General features: G+C 48.3%; 1 protein-coding gene across 1 annotated transcript in view; it reads left to right on the forward strand.

Moving 5' to 3' along the window:
• Positions 1-26653, forward strand: part of LOC147701362 (zinc finger protein RFP-like) — a 396387-nt gene that overhangs the window by 273677 nt on the left and 96057 nt on the right. The window contains exon 9 of the mRNA XM_086930058.1: positions 20898-20951. Coding sequence (XP_086786184.1) covers positions 20898-20951 — 54 coding nt within the window. The remainder of the gene's footprint in view (positions 1-20897; positions 20952-26653) is intronic.

Here is a 26653-nt window from a genome sequence, read left to right on the forward strand (position 1 = left end):
TCAAACCCAGGATGACCCCTGCAGACCTCGCCGCACCAAACACACCGCACCCCACCACCCACTACACCCTGACAAAATGGGCCAACGTGAGCATCGAGGACACAATCAAGACCATGGGCACAATCCACTCCGGATCCCCGTCCGCCACTCTCCCACACCACATCTTCAACAAAGCCAGCAATTCCATCACACCCCACCTGCACAAAATCATCAACCTCTCCTTCGAGACCGCCACCTTCCCTGAGAACTGGAAGCACACAGAGATCAACGCCCTACTGAAGAAACCCAAGGCGGATCTGAGCGACCTGAAGAACTTCCGACCCATCTCCTTGCTTCCGTTCCCAGCAAAGGTCATCGAGAATTCATTATTTATTTATTTATTTAATCAGCTTATAAAAGCGCACTGTCACCTTACAGGCATCCTGGCACTGGTGGCTACACAGGAGGTAAAGGAAAAGTTAAAGCAGGCACAGGAGACTATGGCTTAGAAAGATAGTCAACACCCAGTTCACCCGTCACCTCGAACACAGCAACATCCAGGACCCCTCAGGATTCCGCAGCAACCACATAACCGAGACCGCCCGCATCCCCGCCACAGACGACATCAGGATCCTTCTAGACAACGGGGAGACGGCGCCCTCATCCTCCTGGATCTCTCCGCTGCCTTCGACACCGAAATGGCACCGCACACTACGCACATGACTCCAAGACGCAGACATCCAGGAGAAGGCCTTGGACTGACCACCTCCTTCCTCTCCAGCAGAACTTGGAGAGTCCGCCTCCCCCCGTTCTGGTCCGAGGCCTCTGAGATCATCTGCGGCCTCCCACAAGGATCTTCCCTCAGCCCAACGTTGTTCAACATCAACATGGCATCACTAGCACGCATCGCCAAACAGCACAACCTCAACATAATCTCCTACGCTGATGACACGCAGCTGACCCTCTCCCTCACCTAGGACCCTCTCAACGCTAAATCCAACCTCCACCAGTTAATGAAGGCAGTCGCCGACTGGATGAAGGAAAGCCGACTTAAGCTCAACTCAGACAGGATGGAGATCCTCATCCTCGGGTCCAACCCCTCAGCATGGGATGACTCATGGTGGCCCGCATCACTGGGGACCCCCCCCGACCCCCACCGACCACGCACGCAACCTGGGAGTCATCCTCGACTCAAAACTCACCATGACCAAACAATTCAACACAGTCTCCTCCAGCTGCTTCAACACCCTCCGCATGCTCCGCAAGATCTACAGGTGTATCCCGACAAACACGAGGAAAACAGTCACCCAGGCCTTAGTCAGCAGCAGACTCGACAACGGTAATGCCTTATATGCCAGAGCCTCGTCCAAGCTCATCAACAGACTGCAGAGAATCCAGAACGCATCTGCACGCCTGATCCTTGACGTCCCACGCCACAACCACATCACCCCCCACCTGAGGAACCTGCACTGTCTCCCTGTCGACAGGAGAATCTCCTTCAAACTCCTGATCCACGCACACAAGGCACTCCACAAGACCGGACCAGCCTATCTCAACAGTCGACTCCCCTTCTACGTACCCAACAGGAAACTCTGCTCTGCTGACCACGCCCTGGCCACGGTCCCTCGCATCCGCAGAACCCCTTCCGGAGGCAGGTCGTTCTCCCATCGCGCCGCCAAGACCTGGAACACCCTCCCCCTCTACCTATGACAAACCGAAGACCTGCTGACTTTCAGGAGACAACTCAAGATCTGGCTCTTTGACCAGTAGCAGCAGCAACCCCCCCACTCCCCCTCCCACAGTGCCTTGAAACCCTTACGGGAAGTATGCATTACAAATTAAATGATTGATTGATTGATTGATTGATTGATTGATTGATTGAATTTGGGCAGTAGAATGGATTTCACTTCTTTTTCAAAAAAAGCCGCAGATGGATTGAGTCTCGTTTCTGGGGGCAAGGCTTTCCAAAACCTGGCGGCCATTCCTGAGATGGTGCGATTGTATTTATTTTCTTGCAAAAACGTTGTGGTTTGAGTAGAAGATTATCAGAACTCCTTGTAGATCTGTTACCACCCGATAATACTAGTTTCTCCGCAAGGTATCTCGAAGTTTAGAGGCGCAATGCCTTATGTGTCATACTGGTGATTTTCAAATGGATTCTGGCTACAAGCAGTAACCAGTTGAGGGAGAAAAGGTCCGGGGAGATGTGGCAGTTTCTTTTGGAGCCTGTGATGAGTCTAGCAGCAGTATTGATTGATCCTTTTAGTGGAGCGGTTGTTGATCTGGGAAGGACGCAGAGAGAGACACTCCCATAGTCCATTCTGGGAATTACTAGAGTTTGAGCTGCCTGTTTAAAGTGATTTGCGGGTATGAATAGTTTCAGTTTTCTCAGGGTGTTCATCTGAATATTAGCTCCTCTAGTTGCAGCACTGTTGTATTTCTGAATACTTAGCTTATTGTCCAGAGTTATTCCTAGAGATTTAGCGAAGTCAATGATAAGAGGTGGACCGCCGAGTGCAGTTAGGTGCTTCATCCACTCGCGGATGATGGTTGTTTGGTTGGGGGGAGGAAGAGGAATTCGATTTTTAGTGTGTTTAGTTTTAAGTGGTTCTTGCCAGTCAGGATTGTGTTTTTTGGAGTGTTGAGTTAAGGGACTGGACATCTTCAAGAGATTGGACCTTAATGTAGAGTTGTGTGTCGTTGGCGTGCATGTGATATTGGATGTTTGAGGAGTAGAGAAGCTCAGTGAATGCTTTCATATACAGATTGAAGAGTGTTGTGGGGAAGGAAGCTCCCTGGGGTACTCCCAAGGTGACTTTAGTGGGGTTAGATAGAGATTGGTTGATCTTGAATCTTTGTGTTCCATTTTGGAGGAAGGAAGAGAACCAGTTTAACACCGTTCCAGATAAACCCATTCTATGTTTCAGATTCTAGTAGGTTGTCATGTTTGACTGTATTGAAGGATGAAGATAGGTCAAGTAGTATTAACAAACAGGCTTTGTTTTGATCCAGTATTTGTAGTGCGTCATCTATTATGTGGGTCATGGCTGATTTGGGACTGTGCCCTGATTGAAAGCCAGATTGTAATTGGTCAAGCAGGTTGATGTGGTCAATGTGTTTACTAAGCTGCCTATGGACACATTTCTCGAGTAGTTTGTCCAGGGTCGAGATGTTGGATGCTGGGCAATAGTTATTCAGATGCGACAGGTCTGCTGATACTTTCTTTAGGATGGGGGATACCTGACCAGCTTTGAGGATGTCTGGGATGGTTCCTTGCAAAAGCGAGGTATCTATAATCCTTGTCCATAGGGGGACTAGCAATGGCATGAAGGTCTTTAAGTTGGTTGCTGGGAGAGGGTCAGTAAAATGATTGGAGGGATTCAAAGCCATGATCGTGTTTAAGATAGTTTCTTTGCTGTAGAAGTTCAAGGTGGTACAGGAGGCGTTGGTCTTCAGGTCGAGGCTTGCAGAGGAGTTTATCAAGGACATTGGTGTGGTCAGCAAGGGGTTCATCTGTGGGTAGGTATGGGATAAGCTCCCTTTTTTGTTCCAGGTGCTGAGGAGAACACCATAAAAATCACATTGGGGGTTCGAAACGTGTCAACCTTTTACTGATTTACTGATTTACCAAACAAGTGTGCTTTACATTACAGTACCAGGTTAACATTTCATTTTATTGATGAATTGATCAAATGCAAATGTTTAGTTCTGGTGACCCGAGTACTACGCTGTTTGGCAAGTGCCCCGATTAGTGTGGTGTTGTTTTCTAACAAAGTGTGCTGTCTAAACAACTTCTCAACCTCCCCATGGGGCCTCTATTCCAATCTTTTCTTTTCGGTCTGTTCATTCATTTATTCTATTGTTTATGTTTATTGTTTGGAACCTGAGCTTGTCTATCTAACAAGTTGTTTGTTGGCCAATGTACAGTCAATGTTTTTTCATAAATGTGACTCAGAATTAATGTTGTATATGTATCATTTTTTAGGTCTAAAGAAAATTGTTGAACCTTTTCATTGAAATAATAATCGGAACATTTATAGTGATCCTTTAAAGATTTTGTTTTGAAGAAATAGAAAAAAGAAAAGAAAATTCACTTTTTTCATTCACTATGAGCGTCAAGTGTGATTTCAGAAAGCAAGTTTCAGACTAAGTATCAGTATTGGCATTTGTTATGTTGTTATAGTATTCAGTATCTCGGCAGACCCAGGAGGAGCTACTGAGTTGGAAGAACTGTGTTTTATTGATTTACATGCAATTTAAAGCTTACTATTTTTCAAGAGTATTGTGTGTTGGATTTTTGTCGTATTTGGTCTTGTTGGTTTAGATAAAGATTTGCTATTTTTCTAAATCTGGTGTGGTGTCCATTAGTAGTGTTTTCACTGTATTATTTTATGTGTTCACAAATGCTTTACACACTGCCTCTGTGAAAAGCCTGTCTGCTCGTGCCAAGCTACCAAGGGGGTGAGTAGGGGTTATTTTAGGAGTGTATCTCCCTTACCCTGACTAGATGCAAGGATCCCTATTTGGACAAAGGTACCTAACTCTGCCGACTAAAGACCTCTATTTCTAACACCTCTCTATGAGGGTGACAGACTACAGTTCTCAGTGCACCTTATTGAGGCCACTAGGTTAGATTTTGAGCTATGGAAGAAGGAGAATTTCTCAGGTTCAATGCCCTGGGTCATAAGGATGGGTTGTTTACTTGGGTGAAAACTAAGGTGAAGTCCATAAAAGCCAAAGGCAGGCATTCCCACTTGGCTACAGTATGTTTGCCCATAATCAACTGCAGGATTACACACTAGCCAGTGTCCCTCTACCCTGTCAAAAGCTGTATTGTAGCTCTGATATTAGTTTGCAGTTTCCCAGCTAAGGTGTTAAGTGCCTCAGAAATACTTCCCCATGATTTTGGAGGCAGAATCTAAAAGAGAAATGGGTTGATAACAGAGTGGCTGGTTACTTACTACTTTTTGTTAAGATTTGTAGTATGATAACTTTGGACCACGTGGGAGGGGTGCTACGATTACAAGCTGCATTAAAAAATAGGAGTCAGCATCTTGGCCCTGGTCTGGGGGGTCTGCTTGATAAAGATCTGGAGGAAACCTGTCAGGGCTTGGCATTTTTCCCCCTGAAGTGGCAAGGATAGCATTGCATACTTGGTATATATTAAAAATCAACGGTACAATTTCACCATCCATGGCTTATCTGATCCCTCTATACGGTTGTCACTGTACATCCCCTTAAAGTGGGAAACCCATATGTTTGGTGGTATGGTGTAGTTAACCTTGGAGTTTACTGATCATTTGAGAAAGTGTCTATTTACTATCGCCCAAAACTTGGAATTGTTAGTTAGTACACACGTCTGCAGTATGTCCTCCCATGCCGGCACCTTAATTTCTTTTTGCCACTGCAATGTTGCTGATTTATATCCTTTCCTGTATTCCCTAATCCTTGCTTCATCCCTGGGCTGCTGCTTCAGCACTTCCATTAAATTTCTATGGGTTCTGGAGCAGCTACCATTGAACCATTTAACTTCCTTAATATTCCCAGGTTTGTCACAGGACAGGAGGTTGGCAGCGATCTTTACGTAGAGTCTACCAAAGGTGTTGAGGACCTCCTCATCCTGCGGGCCATTTTCTAAATAGAGTGCTATATCTCCAGCATTTGTTGTGTAGAGGTTTTCTAGAAATGCCCCTTATAATAACCTGCCTTACTTCAGACTCTGAGCTTGATCCTTGGTGCCAAGACTTTCTTTATATGCATAGGTGGGCGGTACAGGTGAGCATGGTGGGGCGGAGTGGTGGGGCTGGGTGCAGATGGGTGGAAGGCGGGGAAGTTGACAGATGACGGAATAGGTATAATTAAATAAATAAAAAGTACCCATTCCGTCGTCTGGTGACTTCCCCCCTGCCACGCCCTGCCCAGCCCAGCCCACTGCCCTTACCTGTGCAGGCAGCCACTGATTTGATGGACATTTTTTCCCCATGGTGTCCTGAATAAAATCCCAGGATAATACCAACATTATAGGGTTCCAAGATACACTCAGTTGTTTTATTTTCATGCCAAAGGGGCGTATAAGATACTAAAGTCAATTAGAGAAGAACAACCCCTTACAGTAAAAGGAGTGGTGGCTTCACCCTCCTTAATCTGTTCTGGACAGAACAGGTTTTTGGATGCCAATATCTCCTCCGGGTTCCGGCAGGGATTGCATCAAATGAGCATTTCGAAAGGACACACCCCTGCTAACGCAGATGTATGCCAACGTCGCACATTATCATAACCTGGTAATAGGTGACCTTTTCTCCAGAAAAGCTTCCACAAAATATTTCAGAGCATGAATGTGTTTTGTTTCTGTTTGCCTGCAGAAGAAATTATAAAAGTTCACCACCAACAGGAGAGGATTTTTCTGTTGAGCGTTAGTTCGGGTACTAGGATATTTCGCGAGGTGTGTTCCACCAAAGAGGTGGTACAGAGAATCTTAAGGGAGACTAAGAGTAGAAGAGTAAGACCACACTTGGCTTTCCCTGCAGGCAAAGGAAACGCAGCTTTAAAAAACGACGAGAACACATCTATAAGGAGCGAGTTTTCCATGTTCCATGTTTCCTACATAGCTGTGGTGGCCCCAAAAACATCTCAGCCACCTTTGGTCATCCAGGTTTGCCTTTGACCCGGCAATGTTCCAGGTCATGACTTTAAATGTGGTAGGGGTGTGTGAACTCGAGCTTTTAGATATGCCGACCCCCCAAGCCAAAGAAGTCTGATACCTAGGGTTAATAGAATCGATTTGTGGTGGCAACAGTCAGTCATAGTCATCCAACCTACCCACTGGTGCAAACCTATTGCAAAGTAGTTATTCCAAAGCAGACTCATCACTCTGGGCCTTCTGATCCCTCACAGGTGGGTCTTGTGGAGCTCCATCCTGAGCCTGCTAGCCCAGAATAATTGGGGGGATAGAAATACTGTAGGATGGCAATTCTAATCTTTTTTCCATTGTCCTCTGTAACAAAATTGCTCTGTGCAAATGTATTGGAGAATCTTGGGTGCCTGAAGGTAACAGCAATGCAATCCCCCGGCAGGGATTGCATCAAATGAGCATTTCGAAAGGACACACCCCTGCTAACGCAGATGTATGCCAACGTCGCATATTATCATAACCTGGTAATAGGTGACCTTTTCTCCAAAAAAGCTTCCACAAAATATTTCAGAGCATGAATGTGTTTTGTTTCTGTTTGCCTGCAGAAGAAATTATAAAAGTTCACCACCAACAGGAGAGGATTTTTCTGTTGAGCGTTAGTTCGGGTACTAGGATATTTGGCGAGGTGTGTTCCACCAAAGAGGTGGTACAGAGAATCTTAAGGGAGACTAAGAGTAGAAGAGTAAGACCACACTTGGCTTTCCCTGCAGGCAAAGGAAACGCAGCTTTAAAAAACGACGAGAACCCATCTATAAGGAGCGAGTTTTCCATGTTCCATGTTTCCTACATAGCTGTGGTGGCCCCAAAAACATCTCAGCCACCTTTGGTCATCCAGGTTTGCCTTTGACCTGGCAATGTTCCAGGTCATGACTTTAAATGTGGTAGGGGTGTGTGAACTCGAGCTTTTAGATATGCCGACCTCCCAAGCCAAAGAAGTCTGATACCTAGGGTTAATAGAATCGATTTGTGGTGGCAACAGTCAGTCATTGTCATCCAACCTACCCAGTGGTGCAAACCTATTGCAAAGTAGTTATTCCAATGCAGACTCATCACTCTGGGCCTTCTGATCCCTCACAGGTGGGTCTTGTGGAGCTCCATCCTGAGCCTGCTAGCCCAGAATAATTGGGGGGGATAGAAATACTGTAGGATGGCAATTCTAATCTTTTTTCCATTGTCCTCTGTAACAAAATTGCTCTGTGCAAATGTATTGGAGAATCTTGGGTGCCTGAAGGTAACAGCAATGCAATCCCCCTCAGTTTTCCTATCCTCATTGTGCCACAACCAGCCCACTATTCTAGCCATTGAAATATGGGAGGCTTTTATATATCTGTTAGATAACTCACTGGTTATCAAACTATAATTTATTTATTTACCTTATGCATGAGGTCTACTGTGGTCTCTGTGGCTCTCTGCTTAATGGGTGGTACCCGCAATAGGATGATAATAAGGGGGCTGATTTAAGTTGTAAATGTAATACTGTTGTGTCCCCCAACTGTGCTATTGGAGAGCCCTGCCTTGTAGTATGCATAGCCTCAGTAGTCTGACACAGCACCCTTGGGGGACCCTATTGTCCTTTTTGGCCCACTAGCGTAATCTGCCTTGGGCCCTATATTGCTTCCCCCATGATGATATTAGAGCACCTGTGAGACCTCTCTGGACACCCTGGCCTATGGTGGATATGTCCACTTCCTTGATGCTAGTGGAGCCTGTCTTGTGGCGTAAATGTTGACCTATAACACACAAAACTACTTTCGGTTACTTAATGTCCCTGCTACTCATTATCAGTTCAACATGCTTCATCATTTGACGACTTCTCACACTGGAGTAGGAACAATGCCACTTGTGGGACACCCCCGCGCCGCACGGCCACCAGCTGCTGCGTGTGCCCCTTGCCTGCCCTCTGCCTCGCTGCTGCCTCGTTTGTGCCTCGCTCGCCGGCTGCCGCCGCTGCGAGCGCTTTTTCCCCTTGTTTTGTTTTGTTTTGTCAGGTATTTGTGCTTGTATTGCTGATCTGTGCTTATCTCTGTTTTTTTCCCGTTTTTGTCGCTATTTTGTGCCTGTTTAGATTTGTAACGTGTGTGCTCTCCTTCCTTGTTGTCCGCCTACCGCGCCGCCCCCCGCCCTCCCTTCCCGCCACCGCCGCTTGTCCCCGCCCCTTTTTCTTCTGTAACCCTCCCCGCTCCCGCCTCCCAGCTGCCCCGCCCACCCGCGCACTTGGCCTTAAATGGCGACCGTGCGACGCAGGTGAGTGTGACCCACTTGTGGGACACCCCCGCGCCGCACGGCCACCAGCTGCTGCGTGTGCCCCTTGCCTGCCCTCTGCCTCGCTGCTGCCTCGTTTGTGCCTCGCTCGCCGGCTGCCGCCGCTGCGAGCGCTTTTTCCCCTTGTTTTGTTTTGTTTTGTCAGGTATTTGTGCTTGTATTGCTGATCTGTGCTTATCTCTGTCTTTTTCCCGTTTTTGTCGCTATTTTGTGCCTGTTTAGATTTGTAACGTGTGTGCTCTCCTTCCTTGTTGTCCGCCTACCGCGCCGCCCCCCGCCCTCCCTTCCCGCCACCGCCGCTTGTCCCCGCCCCTTTTTCTTCTGTAACCCTCCCCGCTCCCGCCTCCCAGCTGCCCCGCCCACCCGCGCACTTGGCCTTAAATGGCGACCGTGCGACGCAGGTGAGTGTGACCCACTTGTGGGACACCCCCGCGCCGCACGGCCACCAGCTGCTGCGTGTGCCCCTTGCCTGCCCTCTGCCTCGCTGCTGCCTCGTTTGTGCCTCGCTCGCCGGCTGCCGCCGCTGCGAGCGCTTTTTCCCCTTGTTTTGTTTTGTTTTGTCAGGTATCTGTGCTTGTATTGCTGATCTGTGCTTATCTCTGTTTTTTTCCCGTTTTTGTCGCTATTTTGTGCCTGTTTAGATTTGTAACGTGTGTGCTCTCCTTCCTTGTTGTCCGCCTACCGCGCCGCCCCCCGCCCTCCCTTCCCGCCACCGCCGCTTGTCCCCGCCCCTTTTTCTTCTGTAACCCTCCCCGCTCCCGCCTCCCAGCTGCCCCGCCCACCCGCGCACTTCGCCTTAAATGGCGACCGTGCGAACGCGCAGCGGTCACGCGCAGCGGGCGCGCCGATTGTGCGCCGAAGGCGCGCCAAAGGTAAGCCCGTCTACGCCCGTCCGCGCCTGGACCGCGCCCAGTGCCAGGACCCCTGGCCCCCGAAGACCCCGACCAACCCGCCTGACGTACTCAGCCGCCACCCTCATCGCTCTCAACACCGGCCGACTCCCAGAATGCCACCAAGCCACTCCAAGACGCACCCACGGACCGTTCAGCTGCCACGCCTGCAAGTTCTCCTGCAGCCGGACCAGCCCCGCACCAGCACCCGCCAAGTCGAACTCCAGCAGCACCCACCTCAAGTGCATCCTGCTCAACACCCGCTCCGTCCACAGACACGCCATCGAACTCTGGAACCTCCTCGACACCACAGCCCCTGACGTTGCCTTCCTCACGGAGACCTGGATGAACGCCTCATCAGCTCCCGACATCGCCATCGCTATCCCAGAGGGCTACAAGATCGTCCGGAGGGACCGAAACGCCAACCAGATGGGAGGAGGCATCGCCATCATCCACAGGAACACCATCCGCCTCACGACCAGCACCGACAACACCCTGACCAGCGCCGAACACCTGCATTTCCAGATCCACACCAACCCGAACACCACCCTCAGAGGCACCCTGATCTACCGACCCCCTGGACCACGCACGCAATTCAGCGAGGACATCGCCAACTTCGTCAGCCCGCATGCCCTCCCCTCCGCTGACTACATCCTCCTGGGAGACCTCAACTTCCATCTGGAGAACAACAACGACCACAACACCAGCACCCTGCTCGACAACCTCGCCAACCTGGGACTCAAGCAACTGGTGTCCACCCCCACCCACCTCGCCGGACACACACTCGACGCCGTCTTCTCATCCAGCACAGACATCGACTTCAGCCACGCCACAGAGCTTCAATGGACGGACCACAGCTGCGTCCACTTCACCTTCAAGAGAACAACGACCCACCAACACCAGCAACACACCGCCCGCAGAAGCTGGAACAAGATCACAGCAGACCAGCTCGCCACCTCCCTGAGCCAACACCCTCCTGCCAGCTCAGCGAACCCCAGCCAGGCCGCCGATAACATCACAAAGTGGATCAGCAACTGCGCGGACGAACTCGCCCCGCTGAGGACCCCGCCTAGCAGACCCGGCAGCAAGAAGGCCCCATGGTTCACCGACGAACTCAAGAGCTCCAAGAAGAACTGCCGAGCCCTCGAGAAAGTCTGGAAAAGGGATCCGACACCGGACAACAAGACCTCCTACAAACTTGCCACCCGGAAACACCACCAGCTGATCCGCGCCGCCAAGAGAACAGCATTCAAGGACCGGTTGGACAACAACGCACACAACAGCAAGGAACTCTTCAACATCGTGAAAGAGCTTTCCAACCCCAACGCAGGAAACAACGACATCACCCCATCGCAAGACCTCTGCAACTCCCTCGCCTCCTACTTCCACAACAAGATCACAGACATACACAGCAGTTTCAACAACCAACCAACGCACACCACGACCGACCAGCCACCCCCCCCCCACCACCACCCTCCACGCCTGAACCCCGATCAGCACAGAAGACACCATCCGCACGATGAACTCAATCCACTCCGGATCACCAACCGACCCCTGCCCCCACCACATCTTCAACAAGGCCGACGCTGTCATCGCACCCCACCTGCGAGACATCATCAACACATCCTTCGACACCGCCATCTTCCCCGAGAGCTGGAAACACGCCGAACTCAGCGCTCTACTCAAGAAACCAACAGCGGACCCCACCGACCTCAAGAATTACCGCCCCATCTCGCTTCTCCCGTTTCCAGCCAAAGTCATCGAGAAGACCGTCAACAAGCAGATGGCCGCCTTCCTCGAGACGAACGGATCCCTCGACCCCTCACAGTCCGGCTTCCGAGCCAAACACAGCACCGAGACCGCCCTCATCGCCGCCACCGATGACATCCGAGCCCTGATGGACAATGGAGAAACAGCGGCCCTCATCCTCCTAGACCTCTCCGCGGCATTCGACACGGTCTGCCACCGCACCCTAATACGGCGCCTCAGCAACATCGGAATCCAGGACAAGGCGCTGGAATGGATCATCTCCTTCCTCGACGGAAGAACACAGCGAGTCCGCCTACCACCGTACAAGTCAGAGGCCTCCGAAGTCATCTGCGGCGTCCCCCAAGGATCATCCCTGAGCCCCACCCTCTTCAACGTCTACATGAGCCCCCTCGCGGCCATCGTACGCAAACACCACCTCAGCATCATCTCCTACGCCGACGACACCCAGCTGATCCTCTCCCTGACCAACAACCCCGCCGCCGCCAGAGCCAACCTACACGAAGGGATGAAAGAGGTAGCCGAGTGGATGACGACCAGCCGCCTGAAACTGAACTCGGACAAGACGGAGGTCCTCATCCTGGGCTCCTCTCCCTCCGCCTGGGACGACTCCTGGTGGCCTCCCGCCCTGGGCACCGCACCCGAACCGACAGACCATGCACGTAACCTGGGCTTCATCCTGGACTCCTCCCTCTCCATGACCAGGCAAGTCAACAGCGTCTCCTCGGCGTGCTTCAACATCCTACGCATGCTACGGAAGATCTTCTGGTGGATCCCCACAGAGACCAGGAAGACCGTCACCCAGGCCCTCGTCACCAGCCGACTGGACTACGGCAACGCCCTCTACGCCGGGACCACCGCCAAGCTCCAGAAGAGACTCCAGCGGATCCAAAACGCCTCAGCCAGACTCATCCTCGACATCCCACGATCCAGCCACATCTCCGGACATCTGAGAGACCTTCACTGGCTCCCCATCAACAAGAGAATCACCTTCCGCCTCCTCACCCACGCACACAAAGCCCTACACGACCAAGGCCCGAGCTACCTCAACAGCCGAGTCAACTTCTACGCTCCCAAACGCCACCTCCGATCAGCCAACCACGCCCTCGCCGCCGTCCCCCGCATCCGAAGAGCAACCACAGGAGGAAGGTCCTTCTCCTACCTGGCCGCCAAGACCTGGAACTCCCTCCCGTCCGACCTGCGCCTGACCCAAGACCACCTCTCCTTCAGGAAGAAGCTGAAGACCTGGCTGTTCGAGCAGTAGCGGCACCCCCCCCCCCCCAGCGCCTTGAGACCCTACGGGTATGTAGCGCGCTTTATAAGTGTCACTGATTGATTGATTGATTGATTGATTGATTGACCTAACAGGCTCAATGGAGGGCAGCTACTCTTAACCCCAAATGAATCACTTGAACCCCTAGCTAATTAATTTTGTTAACAAAATACTTTGCTTGGGGTCAAGTGATTTATTGGTTTTCATGTTATAATTCAACGTCTGTGTTTTTAACCATACCAGGAGAACTCTTTATTAAACTAGGTTTGGAGTATACCTCTAGGTATTTTTAACAATATATTCTCCTGCCAAATCAACAGGACAAAAGATTTTGTCCTGGCAATAGATTTCTAAGAACTTCCAGGGTTTAGAGTAGCTAACCTCGGTTGAGTCCACTTAGGTGGCATAACTGAAACTTGTTTGGACACATTTCACCTTTTTGTGGCAATCCGAACGGAAGCTGCTTCTGGTGTTGCACACTTCCTGCCCACCCTTGGTGCCACAAGGAAACGCCATCTTTGCAAGATGGCGTTCTAGTTCCTCTGGTGCACAGGGATATTTGCAGCGACGGCTCGTGGAGGGAGTTACGGTGGGGCAGGAGGGCGGGGAGGGGGAGGGGCAGGGCGGAGGTTGCTAAAAACCGGCATATGGATAATTGCAGGTAAGTAAACAATTTAATTAATAAAACGAATTTCGTAGTGCGCCTTGCATCGCAAAATGCAATGCAGTGCGAGCTACGAAATTCGTTTTATTAATTAAATTGTTTACTTACCTGCAATTATCCATATGCCGGTTTTTAGCAACCTCCGCCCTGCCCCTCCCCCTCCCCGCCCTCCTGCCCCACCGTAACTCCCTCCACGAGCCGTCGCTGGATATTTGAATGCGCGCTGCGGGGAGGTAAGCGCCTTAGAGGTTAGCTTCTCTCCGCGACGCACCTTACGTCGAATGCTGCTATTATTTTAATCTTTTGTGCTGCTATCATTTTAATCGTTTGTGCTGCTATTTTAATATTTGTCCTCATACCCACATTTTAAAATCACTGAAGCTTGTTTGCTCACATTTCACCTGTTTGTGGTGATCCGAACGGAAGCTGGTGCTGGTGTTGCACACTTCCTGCCCACCATTGGTGCCACAAGGCACCGCCATCTTGGGGAGTTGGCGTTCTAGTTCTTCTGACACACGGGGCTATTTGAATGCGTGCTGCGTGGTCACGCTGCTGGCGTGTCTAAGGCTAGCCCGTCTGTGCCCGTCAGCATCCCAGAAATGCCAGTCATGCTGCTCGTGAGTCCTCTGTAATCAGATGAAGTTATACTGCGGCTTCTCTACGGGCCCTTGATTATACTCCTGATTGCCACATAGGGAGTTGGGATGTGGCTAGGGCATCAAAACAGGCTTGTCAATCCTGCAGGTTTAAGCTGTCCCTGGGCTCTGACCTTTTAGATAGTAACGGCTGCCCCCTGGCCAGCGGCCTAGGGCCCCTCCGATTCGGGCTGCCACTATTAATGTGCGTTCTCTTAGGAAACACCATGCTGATGTCCTCGACCTTTTAGAGGATAATTCACTTGACCTGCTGTTTTTAACTGAAACCTAGCTGGATCCCTCTTCGGATCCGATTGTAAAGCTTGCCACACCTCTGGGTGGGCTTTAAGACATCTAGAGCTGATTGCCCGGTGGGGAGACGAGGTGGTGTTGCTAGTATTTATAAAAACAAGTGGGATCTCTGTAGGGGGGATGCAACTTCATGGGGTGTATGCGAGACTCTGGACTTCATTATTTGCTTCTCAGCCCACTTCACACTAGGAGGCTCCCTGTTATCTAGGCCCCCCGGCCCAGTGGGACCTTTTCTCCACACCTGGGGAGACTCTGTTATCTTCAGGGCAGTTAGTTGTGCCCATTATATGGTCTTGGGTGACCTTAATGTCCATCTCAATCACCCGGACAGTAAGGATGCGCATGACCTGCTGGATATTTGACATCTTGCTCAGCTTGACCAGCATGTCTGCCTTCCAACTCATGAATCTGGCCATATACTTGACCCTATGTGTACTTCCCTATCCTATCAAGGACCTCCTGCCCGGTCTCCTGGTCGGACCATTTCATAACCCACTTCTCATGGGAGTTGTCTAATACTGAGCCTTTAGCCCGCTAATGTTACAAATCAGCCTTTGGTAAAATGTTCCCACTTGAACTTAATATGGCCCTGGAAGCTTCTAGGCCTAACCTGGTAGGGGAGTTTGAGGAACTTTTGCCTGGATTCTCTAGCTCGGTCTTGAATGCAGTTGCTACAGTAGCCCCTCAACGCCCCATTAGATTGGCTCGGGAATCTCCGTCCAAACCCCGGTTCAATTTAACCCTCAAGGCCTTCAAACATGACTGTAAGACCCTTGAATGGGCCTGGTGGAGAAGTGAGTATTGCCTGGTTGACAAGGGATGCTCAGAGACAAGCAGAAAAAATACTATGCAGCCATTAGTTTGACCAAAGGGCAATTTTACACTACCCGCATTGAATTAGCCAGTAACAACTTTAAGGAAATTTTTGCTATTGTCCAGAGCTTCATGTCCCCTCTGGCCCAAGCAAGTGTGGAGCCATCTTCACCTTCCTGGTGTAACAGTCGCTCCTGTTGTTTTAGGGATAAGATTTGGTCTATCCAACTGCATTTACTCCCCGCGACATCAAAATGGAGGTTGACACAGCCCATTCCTTGTCGGTATTTAGGCAAGTTGACCCATTGGACTGTCTTAAAATCGCCCTCGGACCCATGTCCAGCGAGGATACTGGCAGCAGTTGCAGGGGTCACAAACATAGAAGTGAATACCATTATTAACATGTCTCTCCAGAAAGCTGTGGTACCACTGGCTTGGAAGGAGGCTAAGATCTTGCAACTCCTAAAAAAAGCTGTCACTGGACCCTCTTTGTCCAGGGTATTACTTGTCTATATCCCTCCTTCCTGCTTTGGCAAAGGTGTGTGAGAAGGTGGTAAATAAATAGCTCACTGATTTTGTGGATAGGGAGGTGCTCCTGCAACCAGCCCAATCAGGGTTCCGGGCGTCCCATAGTACTGTAACAGTGCTGATTGAGGTGGCGGAGGCCATCCAGGAGTGTTTGGACGCCGGCAGGAGAGCTGCATTAATGTTGCTCGACCTCTCGGTGGCGTTCGACATGGTCCCGCACTCACTTCTCCTGTCACGTCTGTCCAAGTTTGGTCTGTCGGGTGCCGTGTGGGACTGGCTCCGGTCCTTCCCAGAAGGGCGGGTTGAGCAGATCTGAATTCCACCGTCCTCCTCCTCCTCTCAGCCAGTAATGATGGGTGTCCCCCAGGGTTCCGCCCTTAGACCCCTGCTTTTTAATATCTACGTCACTTCTCTGATTTATCTGGCAGAGAGGCTAGGGGCCAAGGTGATGGCTTACGCTGGCAACACCCAGCTGCATTTTACTTGGGACAAATATGCAGACTCTGTACTACTGGTTAATCATTGCCTACCTTACATCTTTAAATGGCTGGCGGAAGTGTAATGGAGAAAAGTCAGAGATTCTGCTATTTGGTAAATTCCCCTTAACTTCAGAGAGCAGCTCTGGCCTCCTGGGTTTCCAATACCCACCTCGTCAGGGAAGTCGGCCAAAAATCTGGGGGTTTGGTTTGATGAATGTCTTTCCTTCTCGACACACTTCAAGAAGCTGACTGGCTGCTGTTTCAGCCTGCTTAAAACCCTCTGAAGATTCTTCTCCCTCTTACCTCAGACAGCGAGGAAAATGGTCCCCTGTGCGCTGATTCTGTCACGGCTGGACTATGCCAATGGCCTTTATGCCAGTATCCCAGGCTACCTGTTGAAGAAGTTACAGGTGGTTCAAAATATGGCAGCCAGACTCTTATTGGGCATGTTGGTCAGGAGCAGTGTTCATCAACAGTTGCGCTCTCTCCACTGGCTCCCCATGGTGGATACAGTCACATTTAAACTTCGAGCTTTAGCCCACCATGCTCTCCACGGTTGTGGTCCTCTCTACTTGCAGAGGCTTCCCTTCTTTTATGTTCCCTCGCGCTCCCTGCGATCCTCGTCCTTATGTTATGCTCAGGTCCCCCGTTTCAAGCTTCAGAGGATAAGGGGGCAGCTCATTTGCAGTATAAGCAGCGGTTGCTTGGAAAGCTCTTCCACTGGCCCTGCGTACCATCCAGGACCCAGTTGTGTTCAAGAGGAAGTTGAAAACACATATATTTCCTTGAAGCTTTCTGCCCATACCCCGCCAGGCTCCGCACCGGGACACTCATGAATAGCCAGGCACATTACAAATTCATATAACATAACATAATATTGTTCCTAATACAGTGTGAGAGATCATCAAATGATGAAGCATGCCTTGATAAGTTAAGGGTGAGACAACCTCTCAAAACTCTTTTGATGACCCTCTCCGAAAGAAGTCCTGATACTAATGGGTAGCAGGGATATTAAGTAACCTCAAGTAGTTTCATGTGTAATGGGTTTTGTGGTTGTACCTCGTACTCCCTGTGTGGGAATATAGTAAATGATGATCTAACTTTGCCTCAATCCCATCCAGGCATGTCATAGCGGGTGCCAGTAGACCATTTAACATTGCTTCAAACCTTGGGATCAATTTGTCAATGACCTGGGCCATAAAGCAGTCAACACCGCATCCGGAGAGGCATCCCCCCATTTCTGTGTTAATGGTGTCCTTCTTCACCCTCCCTTTTCTTTTAACCAGTGGTTCTTCAAGTGGGATGTTGTCAGTAACAAGAGAGTCCCCCACATCCTCTATGTGGCTGGAGGTGGGGGGGAGCTGATTTCCTGATGGTGTGGTGACCGTCTCCTCGGCGTCTGGGCCAAACCCGATTTCCCTCTAGGGGTCTCCAGGGAAAGTCACTGCCCTCACCATGAACGAGTCTATAGTTGTGATGGTATCTCCACCCACAGTATCTGCCCTCGTCTTGCTTTTGCCCATAGTTTCTTATTTAGCAGAGATGCCGAACAGATAACTTTTATCTTACAGGTTAAAGGGAGGTGGTCCAGCCCAGCCTCTGTCGGGCTATGACGGACACGTTCTTGGCACGTGCTCATGTCCGGATGCGTCCCATGTAGCAGGTACCCCAGTGTAAATACAAAGGCACCTCCGAGTGCAAAAGAAGCAGCTTTGGTGGCGTCTTGCTGTGGGGCCTACCGAGGCTTGCGGTCCAGACCCCCTCTCACCAGCAGTGGCAGTGGTCTGGTCTCTCTCCTATGCAAGGGGTAGTTTAAGGTTGTCTCCGGGCACGAAACAAGCAGAGTTGGTGGTGTTTTACATCTGGGCCTACCAGGGCTTGTGGTTTGCCCCCCTCTCACCAGCCGCAGTCTGTCTCACATGTCATATAGCCTCTTCAAAATACCCCAAAAAAAGCATTTTATAAACAGACGGGGGGTTTCTCGTTAGTGAATTAGAATTATTGTAATATCACTGTGTTGATTGGCATTTATTAAAAGTGGAAGTTGTCAGCCTAAACTTACTAGGAACATTCAGCTACCCTCTTACACCAATGAAATTAATAGGCTAAGAGGCAAATCAGTTGTCATGTGCGCCCTATAAGTGGCCTAGATTTTTTATTGCATTTTTCACCAATTCTTTACCAAAATGAGCTTTAAAATGCTCATTTTGTTTTTCATGTTAAGGTATGTAGGAGCATAAATTATCTCCCGGAATCTTGCAGATAACAGACGCACAAGGTTTGAGGGTTTAGACGATCCTAAGCTAAATCCTTCAGGTAGATACTTTCACCCCAGTTATTTGTACGAAGCCCCTTAGGCGATGTTCCAAATTGTTGCTGTACACTGTAATTTGGCATATATTTGTGTGTTTGCATAGTAGTTAGTGATATGTGTGCTAAATAAAGTACTCTACTATCTATCTAAGTAAAACTACTGGCTTAAGATTGATTTAAGCGTATCATTCTAGTATGCTTGACTGGTCTTGGTTGCTATGGTCGACGTTTTTGCTAATGTGCAAACTTGGGAGCAACTTAATTTAAATATTAATTACTTGTATGATGAATTCTAGTTGCATCCAATCAACTAATAACATTGCACGTAAAAGGACTTTGCTGAATCACTTAGAAATGCTTGTTAAGTTGTGCAACAAACAATTTTTATAAGAAACACCATTTTATTAAAATGGATGATGTTTCTGATGAACTGTTCAGCCTTCTCCTGCTCATTCCTCCCCTCCTCCCCCCCCCCCCCATTCAATGTTCCCCTAAGGGACTTCCCCGCACAAAATATCGCTGTCTTCACAAAGCACAGAACACTATATAGCTATTTTCATTTCAGCACATACATTGTAAATTAAACTTTCTTCATGTTTTGAGTGTAAACATTTCAAGGCCTTTCCGCTGTAGCTTCCTGATGTGGGCCTGGTAGAAACACTGGTGTATGGGATTTTACTTAACCAATGATGTATAATGTTCAGCAACAGCGTAGAATCTGCTATAGGCAGCGTAGAAGGAGGGTTAGTTTTAAGTGTATTAGAATGACATATAATTCTCTCATTTGCTTAGAGTGTGTTACCTTTAGTCATACCACTGCTAGTTTGCAGTTTTCATTATTTTTAATGCTAGACATGTGTATAGAAAACCTTGGTTTTGGAGTGAGCTGGAAGTCTTTCCGAGTTCTTCCTGGAATTGTGTCTGATTTGTGAGATACTTTTCCCTTGCTACTAGAAATGCTGTTAATGTTCCTTGGGATCATAACAGAGACTTTCGGAGTTCTTTTTGGAACTCTGTCCTTTTTATATTGATTTTGCTTCACTTTTGACTTAGAAATATTCTGATTTATGATAATGTACTCTGTATTTATGTCTCCATGGCATTTAACAATTATTCTGTATCGCTTGACTTTGAGAAATCGTAATAACTATTCTCTGGATTAAAACGTATTTATTGAGTGGTGCCAATTAATATTTAGTCTGCCAATTATGTTAGGCCTCATGTTGAGAAAGGTGATGATTCTCGCAAGGTCAAGGGCGCTAAAGCAGAACCACCGAAGGAAAATTTTGTGGCAATCTAAATTTTGCATTGGACTTTTAGGGCATTGCAATATTGGGGTACAATCTCCCACAATATCATGGGATTCAGTTATAAAAGTGATAGTTGGTCCTCAGTTTGAGGGCATTTGGAACAGATGCCCAAGGATATTGGAGATAGAATATCTGTAACTTAATTGCTCTGGGACACCCGAACAATATTTCTTAAAACAGCCATAACGTACACCTGTACAATTATTACCCCCCCCCCCCCCCAAGCACAGATATAGATGTTACATGTATTTTAAAAACTTTAAGTTGAAGGAGAGGGAAAATTGTGCAATCATAATTTGGGTAACTATTCTAAATTGTGAAACATTGAGTGAAAATATGCGAAGTTGTCATTTATTTCATATTTTAAGGTGAAATGTATCCTCGCCTTAACTTTCAATGCAAGAAGATTTTTAAAAAAGAGCAAAAAACTAAAGTGCTGCTTCCATTCTGTTTATTTGTGATGTTCTCTTTCTCCCGTAGAAGGATTGTTATCAAATCAGACTTGAAATTACATGATATGTCGTAAGGGTGTAATTTTGGGTATCTCGAGCTACAAGCATAACATGATCTGCTGGAAATTACGCGAGGTTATGCCAATATAGTGACAATCTCACAATTCAGACCTTTCATTTTAAGATTCTCTTCACATGAAAAAACATTTTTTAAATTACTACAAACACACTTAAATTTCACTTTTTTCATGAAAAACCCTGCTACATCTTTTAAAATCGGGCCCAATATTTATTTGTTAATGCAGTCTTAATATGTAAGTACATTTCAGTTTAGTGGCAAAGTGAACAGTATATAATTAAACCACAGTTAAGACCAACATGTGCATGTCGTGACACAGCTCATTATGCCTTTATCATCTCTTAACAGCTTTTGATTTTGTTTGAAACTCATCCTCAGAAATGTAATGCCTTGTAGATAAAAATATGTATTTGCCAATTGACTCATCGTTTTGTTAATTCCCAATAACAGATACTAAAGAACTTCATGGACGCTCAGCAAAAGCCTTATATGATCATGAGGCAGGTAAGTAAAGTTAAACTATTTTTAACATGTATACCTACATATCTTTTGACTTAAAGTTATAAAATGGTTAATTTCAACAGATGTACTATTCTACAATCCAATAAGAAATCCATCAAATGCAAGGTATTATAGTCGTGGTGGACCTCAAGTGAACAGATTTTAATAATAATTTGGGTTGCACATGTGTAGTGGAGAGCAGCATAGTGTCTTTCAGCTGAAATGAAACACCTGTTTGAGTGCAACATGTTCTACATTTCTTTTGTTCAAGGACATTTTGTTTGTTCACAGTTTTACTTTAGAGATTACAATAATAAAAACTCTTTACTCGGCCACAACATATATGTGATAAACAGTGATAAACTAATTACACGTTTAATATTCATTTTTAAAATTTTAGAAGACATTTAAGATGTCTGCATTGCTTCAAGCTAAAAGGACCATTGAAATAAGAAGCATTCTCGTTATTAATTATCCTACAATAAAGTCTCAATGGGATATTGCATCGCTAGGTGAGATAAATGAGGGTTGACTGTTGTAACACAGCTGTGCTCTCGCAACTACAGTAAGGTGTCACAAAAATTAGTACAATGACCAATGTGATTCAATGAACAGAAGCAGATTGGCTAAGTTGCAAGAAGTCACTCTTGTTAATGTAATCCGCCCTATTAGGTGGGTCAAAATCTTCAGAAATTATCACTTGATACCGGTCGCCGTCTTTTGTAAACGGATGGTCCGTTTACGAAAGACGGCGACCGGGAATCACCAGAGGAGGGATACCGCACTACTGCATACCGCGAGTGAGAGAACGTACCCGTTTTCTGAAAGTACCGAAACAGTTGGATCCCCTCCCGGTTACTGCCTGATACACACCCGTATCAAGTGATAATTTCTGAAGATTTTGACCCACCTAATAGGGCGGATTACATTAACAAGAGTGACTTCTTGCAACTTAGCCAAGTGGATATACCGCCCCCACTGACCAATAAGACTTGAACCTGTACACTCAGTGTCTCTCTCTAATCTACCCACATAGAACGCCACTACAAGTTCCAGACTATTCTCAACCCATTCGTTTGGAGTTGAGTCCAAAGCCCTGAAGAGTCGTGTTGACTCAACTGTACACGACGAAACACGTGTCGGCTTACTGTGATTGTTCTTCAAGTCTGGACACAATAAACCGTCATCTTGTTGTGACAAGAAATACACCGAAGAATCTGCTTCTGTTCATTGAATCACATTGGTCATTGTACTAATTTTTGTGACACCTTACTGTAGTTGCGAGAGCACAGCTGTGTTATTGTTGTTAAGTTATTGACTTTTTAGACGGTTAAGGGTGTTTTCCGTCTGCTCTTCACGCACTACCCATCGACTATTTTCACGACACACTAACGTAAAAATTGAGGCAGTGCGCCCCTAGTATCTGAGTTTTCTAAAAAAAAACTGAACAGTTCACGAGGGTTGACTGCTGTTCTAAACGCAGGTTTCAATACTTTAACTTCCAGTAAGAGGTCCGTCAAATACGGGGGGTAGCGTGGTTAGCCAGCCAAGATGGCAGGCATGAACTAGCAAGGCTCCGTCTGAATGCCCTGTTATCCGTCTTTAATCCTCTGCTAGCAAATGCATTGCAGTGTGCCGCTGTTTCCTGCCTTCGCTACCTCGCTGGCCCTCCTGATGCAGTGATTAGGGGGCTGAATTATGGTGAGGCCCGACCGCCTCACGGTTTTGCCGAACTGAGACAGCGAACCTAAGTAACTCGCTTGCCCGTAAACTGGGGGCGGGCCACCTGCCGACATTGTCACATCAAGCCTGGGACCCCATAGCAAGTGATTGCCACCCTGGTAGGGACACCGACTGGGGTCAGCCACTGCCCCATGTGAGCAGAGTAGAGCTACACACCTGTAGTGTATTCCCAATAGGCTCTCCCCATTGGAATAATACATCCTATAGATTTGACGTAGGACTTAGGTCGACTAGGTCTCTGTTGAATATATTAGACTTAATTGTGAGTGCTAGCTAGCTCAGAGGTCACTAGAAACTTTCTCGAATAAACAAGAATAGATTAGTTTCTGACAACCGCATAAACATGACAACTTTGTTTCCCTAAGAATAAAACTGATCTTCACAGTCGTGGAAACAATAGATAGATATTTTACTAAGTCAATCATGCATGCTTTGTTTCATCAGAGGTGCAGAGAAATAGATAGGCGTTTTCAATAAAAGGATTTAATGAACAGTCTTCTTTCTCATGAAAGTAAAGTGAACTGCTACAATCGTAAAACTAGCTGCAAAGTGCAATGCGTACAGTAAGAAGAGTATTGTAAAATAATACAGTAAAAGCATTGTATGGTTTCTAAACCAACGACACATACATACATAAATAACAAAGGCTAAAATGTGCTCAACTGGTGCTTCTAAAATACGCCTACCCCAATGTACCTAACATAAGTCTAGTACGGGGGAAGAAGTAAGTGAGGTGTAGCATAGGTTTAGTTTTCTTTGCCAAGAATCTATCCAAGATTTCTCTTAGGGTCTAATCAGCTCCGTACCTTGGTTTTAGGATGAAGGAGGGCTGGTATCTCTGTCGCAGACTCTATTTCCCAACACCCCACGAGGGGAGCTTGGAAACACTGGAGCTGGATTCTCGCCGGGAGAAATGCAGCCTCTTCATCAGTGCGTCAGCTGGAGGGTCGGCTTCTTTCGGCACTTGCTGTAGCGAGCTGTGTCGGGCAAGTAGATAGTCAAACTGCCCCGAACCTCTGTGTGCTTGCTAGGGTAAGTGTAGGCATATTTATACCTTGAAGGTGCCTAGTGTGAAGTAAAGTCGGACATAATAACGTAATCAAAGAACCCCATGGGAATGGTAGTTCTTTGAAAACTACATGATTTCTGGGACAAATCAATATTGAAGCAAGGGGATGTCCCTGACTGCTGAAGCAGAGTTTTCCAAGAAATCGTTGTGGCTTTTTGGAACAAGTAGAAGTAGCCATGCCTGTATTTGGACTGGATGGGTTATGTCTAAATATGGGTATGATTTCTATGCCTAAATAAGGGGAATGTGAATTATACCTATATAAGGGCATGAATTGGTAAAACACCCTTGGATTCTAAAATGCTACACAATGGGCCGGCCTCTTGGTTGGCGCCAGGATGGCTGCTTCTACTCCTTACCAGGATGACCTTAATTGAATTGACCCGGGGCTGTATAAGGCCCAGGTCTGATCAGCACGGGAGGTGGCTGGAGAGGACTGCGCTGCTCGGGGGTCTCCCACTCCACCCTGACCAGAGACTGAGCCAGCAGCCTTGGTGCAGCGTCGCTACCAGGCTGGTAAGTGAGCAGGGCACGAGGTTGGGATGTGGCCCAGGATTGCTCACAGCTGCACACACGATGAGCTCAGTGGCATTTCAGGTGTGAGGAGCATAGGCCCTGACAGGTGTTGTGACAGTCCCAGCCGCATTGTTTGAAGTGGACCCTGTGGGCGGTGCACGCCCAAAGCCTATATTGCATCTAGTGGGCGCAGGGGCACAGTGGTGGTGTCTGATCCAGGGCCCCAAGCGGGTCTAGACATCACAATCTGTTGTGGTGTGGGGCAGCGTCGTGAACTGACATGAGTGGTGGTTACCTGGTGAATGAGGGGGGCACGAGGGTGGAATCTGGCCCAGGTCCCCTGGTCACGACAGCTTCTGGGAGGGGAGGAGGGGGTAACCAGCAGCGTGGTAGCCCCACCCCTTTATTTATACCCATCACCCGTATTCTGAAGGAATACAGGAGCAGCACCATAGGGGCCTGTGAGGGGAGGATTCTCGCCTGGTGGATGAGCAGGGCATAAGAGTAGGGTAAGGCCCAGGCTCCCTTCTGACATACATTTGCCTGTCTCCTGCAGAGGCTTGATCACACAGTTACTTTGCTGGGTGCTGCACTGGCTGGATCCCAGTGGACACTGGCAACTGGGAAGGACAAGTGGCCTGGAAAGGTTCTTGTTGGGCTGAGGGTCCTCGGCTGCACTACAAGGCCCCCTGTCCTGTCTGGTGATCAAGTGAGGGCAAGCTGGTGTCGTCAGGCCCAAGCCAGGCCCAAGCCCCCACTTAATGGACATGTTCGCTGAGGACCATGCGAGCGATTTAGTAAGGTCTGCCCTAACCAGTCCCTGGCAGCCAACAGTGGCTGTGTGTGTTGTGTAGACCTAAGCTGTTCCTCTCTAGACTGAAAGGTTCCTACTTGGGGATGAGACTTCCCGACCCATGTGGGGGGGGGCTTCCATCACTGAATCATCCACACACTAAGAAACTTAGCCACACAAAAGTACTGTACACTGACACCCTGCATTCACATTGGGGCCCTCTATCCTCCTGGACACTTTCTTGCATCTTATCCTGTTCCGGCAGAGGACCATTAGGTGGTTGTGACTCTTCCTGCTGACTGCACTGCTCTGGAGCCAGAGACACTGGGACGGTGTGCATCTTCTTCCTTTCGGTGTAGCAAAATTTACGCCATGGCCACCTAGCCATGGGACATCTTAACTCCACTGGGACATGGCTACTGCCCCTGTCAAGACTGCCCTGCACCGACTGCTGGAGGTGCACACGGGACCGGAACCTCCCCATACTGAAGTGTCACTGGGCACCAAGCTGGACACAGACCTGCAAGCTGTGTAGAAGATAGATTCCACGGTTGACTTGACTCGCTTATCATTGGAGGGGCAGATTGACAAGATTACGGCAGACTTTAATCTCCATTATGCAGACCATTGCAAGCTCACAGAGAAGGTACGGGACACCGAACTTACACTGTCTGAACTCCAGCCCATCACCCAAGAACACACAGCCGAGACCCAGTCATTAGTTGATCAAGTTCACACCCTGGATCATAAGGTTGAGAATGCTGAAGGCTGGTCCGGCAGGAGCAATGTACAGGTGGTGGGGCTCCAGAAGGAGGAGTTGGGTCTGGATGCTGTCTCCTTTAATAAGAGGTGGATCCGTACACTATTACCTGAAGTAGAATTCACATCCTTCTTTTCTGATGAGTGGGCTCACCAGGTCCCAATGAGGAGGACACCGCCGGGCACTCCACCCAGGCCGTCTTATTCGACTCCTGAATTACAGAGACTGCAACACCATCTTGCATGAAACCTGCAAGCTCCTAGAAATTAGGGTGAGCAATGCCTCAGTAATGTTCTTACACAGTTGCAATCCAAAAATAAAGAAATTCCTTTCAAGCAGTCAAGACGCAGCTACACAAACTGGATCTGCATTATTCATTACTGTTCCCCACCCGACTTTGAGTTACCTTTGAGGGATGCACACACTTCTTTGACTCCCCTGAAGAGGCCTGGGACTGGGTGGAGGCAAATGGTTTGACTGCTTCATGGTCCCCACCTGCTGTGACTGCTGAAAAAGGCTGCTCACAGGCACTGCACCGAGGCGGTAGAGGAAGACAGGCAAGGCAGCTCCCCCTTCTGCAAAAAGGTAGTCCCAGACCTGGAACAGATGTTGACAGAACGCCAGAAGGCCCTGCACATCACACAGCGATGCAGTACTGTGTCTCCAGTGCTGAAAGAGATGCAGGTTTATCAAAATCTTCAGTGATGATGGCTCCACTGCCACCTGGCCATAGAGGTCAGACACATTCACTTCCTCAGTGGTCACCCCACAAACAGCTGATGACATTCCATGAACCCTGAACTTGGTTTACCATTATGGGCACT

Source organism: Lissotriton vulgaris, chromosome 7 (genome assembly GCF_964263255.1).
Source record: "Lissotriton vulgaris chromosome 7, aLisVul1.2, whole genome shotgun sequence".
NCBI lineage: Eukaryota > Metazoa > Chordata > Amphibia > Caudata > Salamandridae > Lissotriton > Lissotriton vulgaris.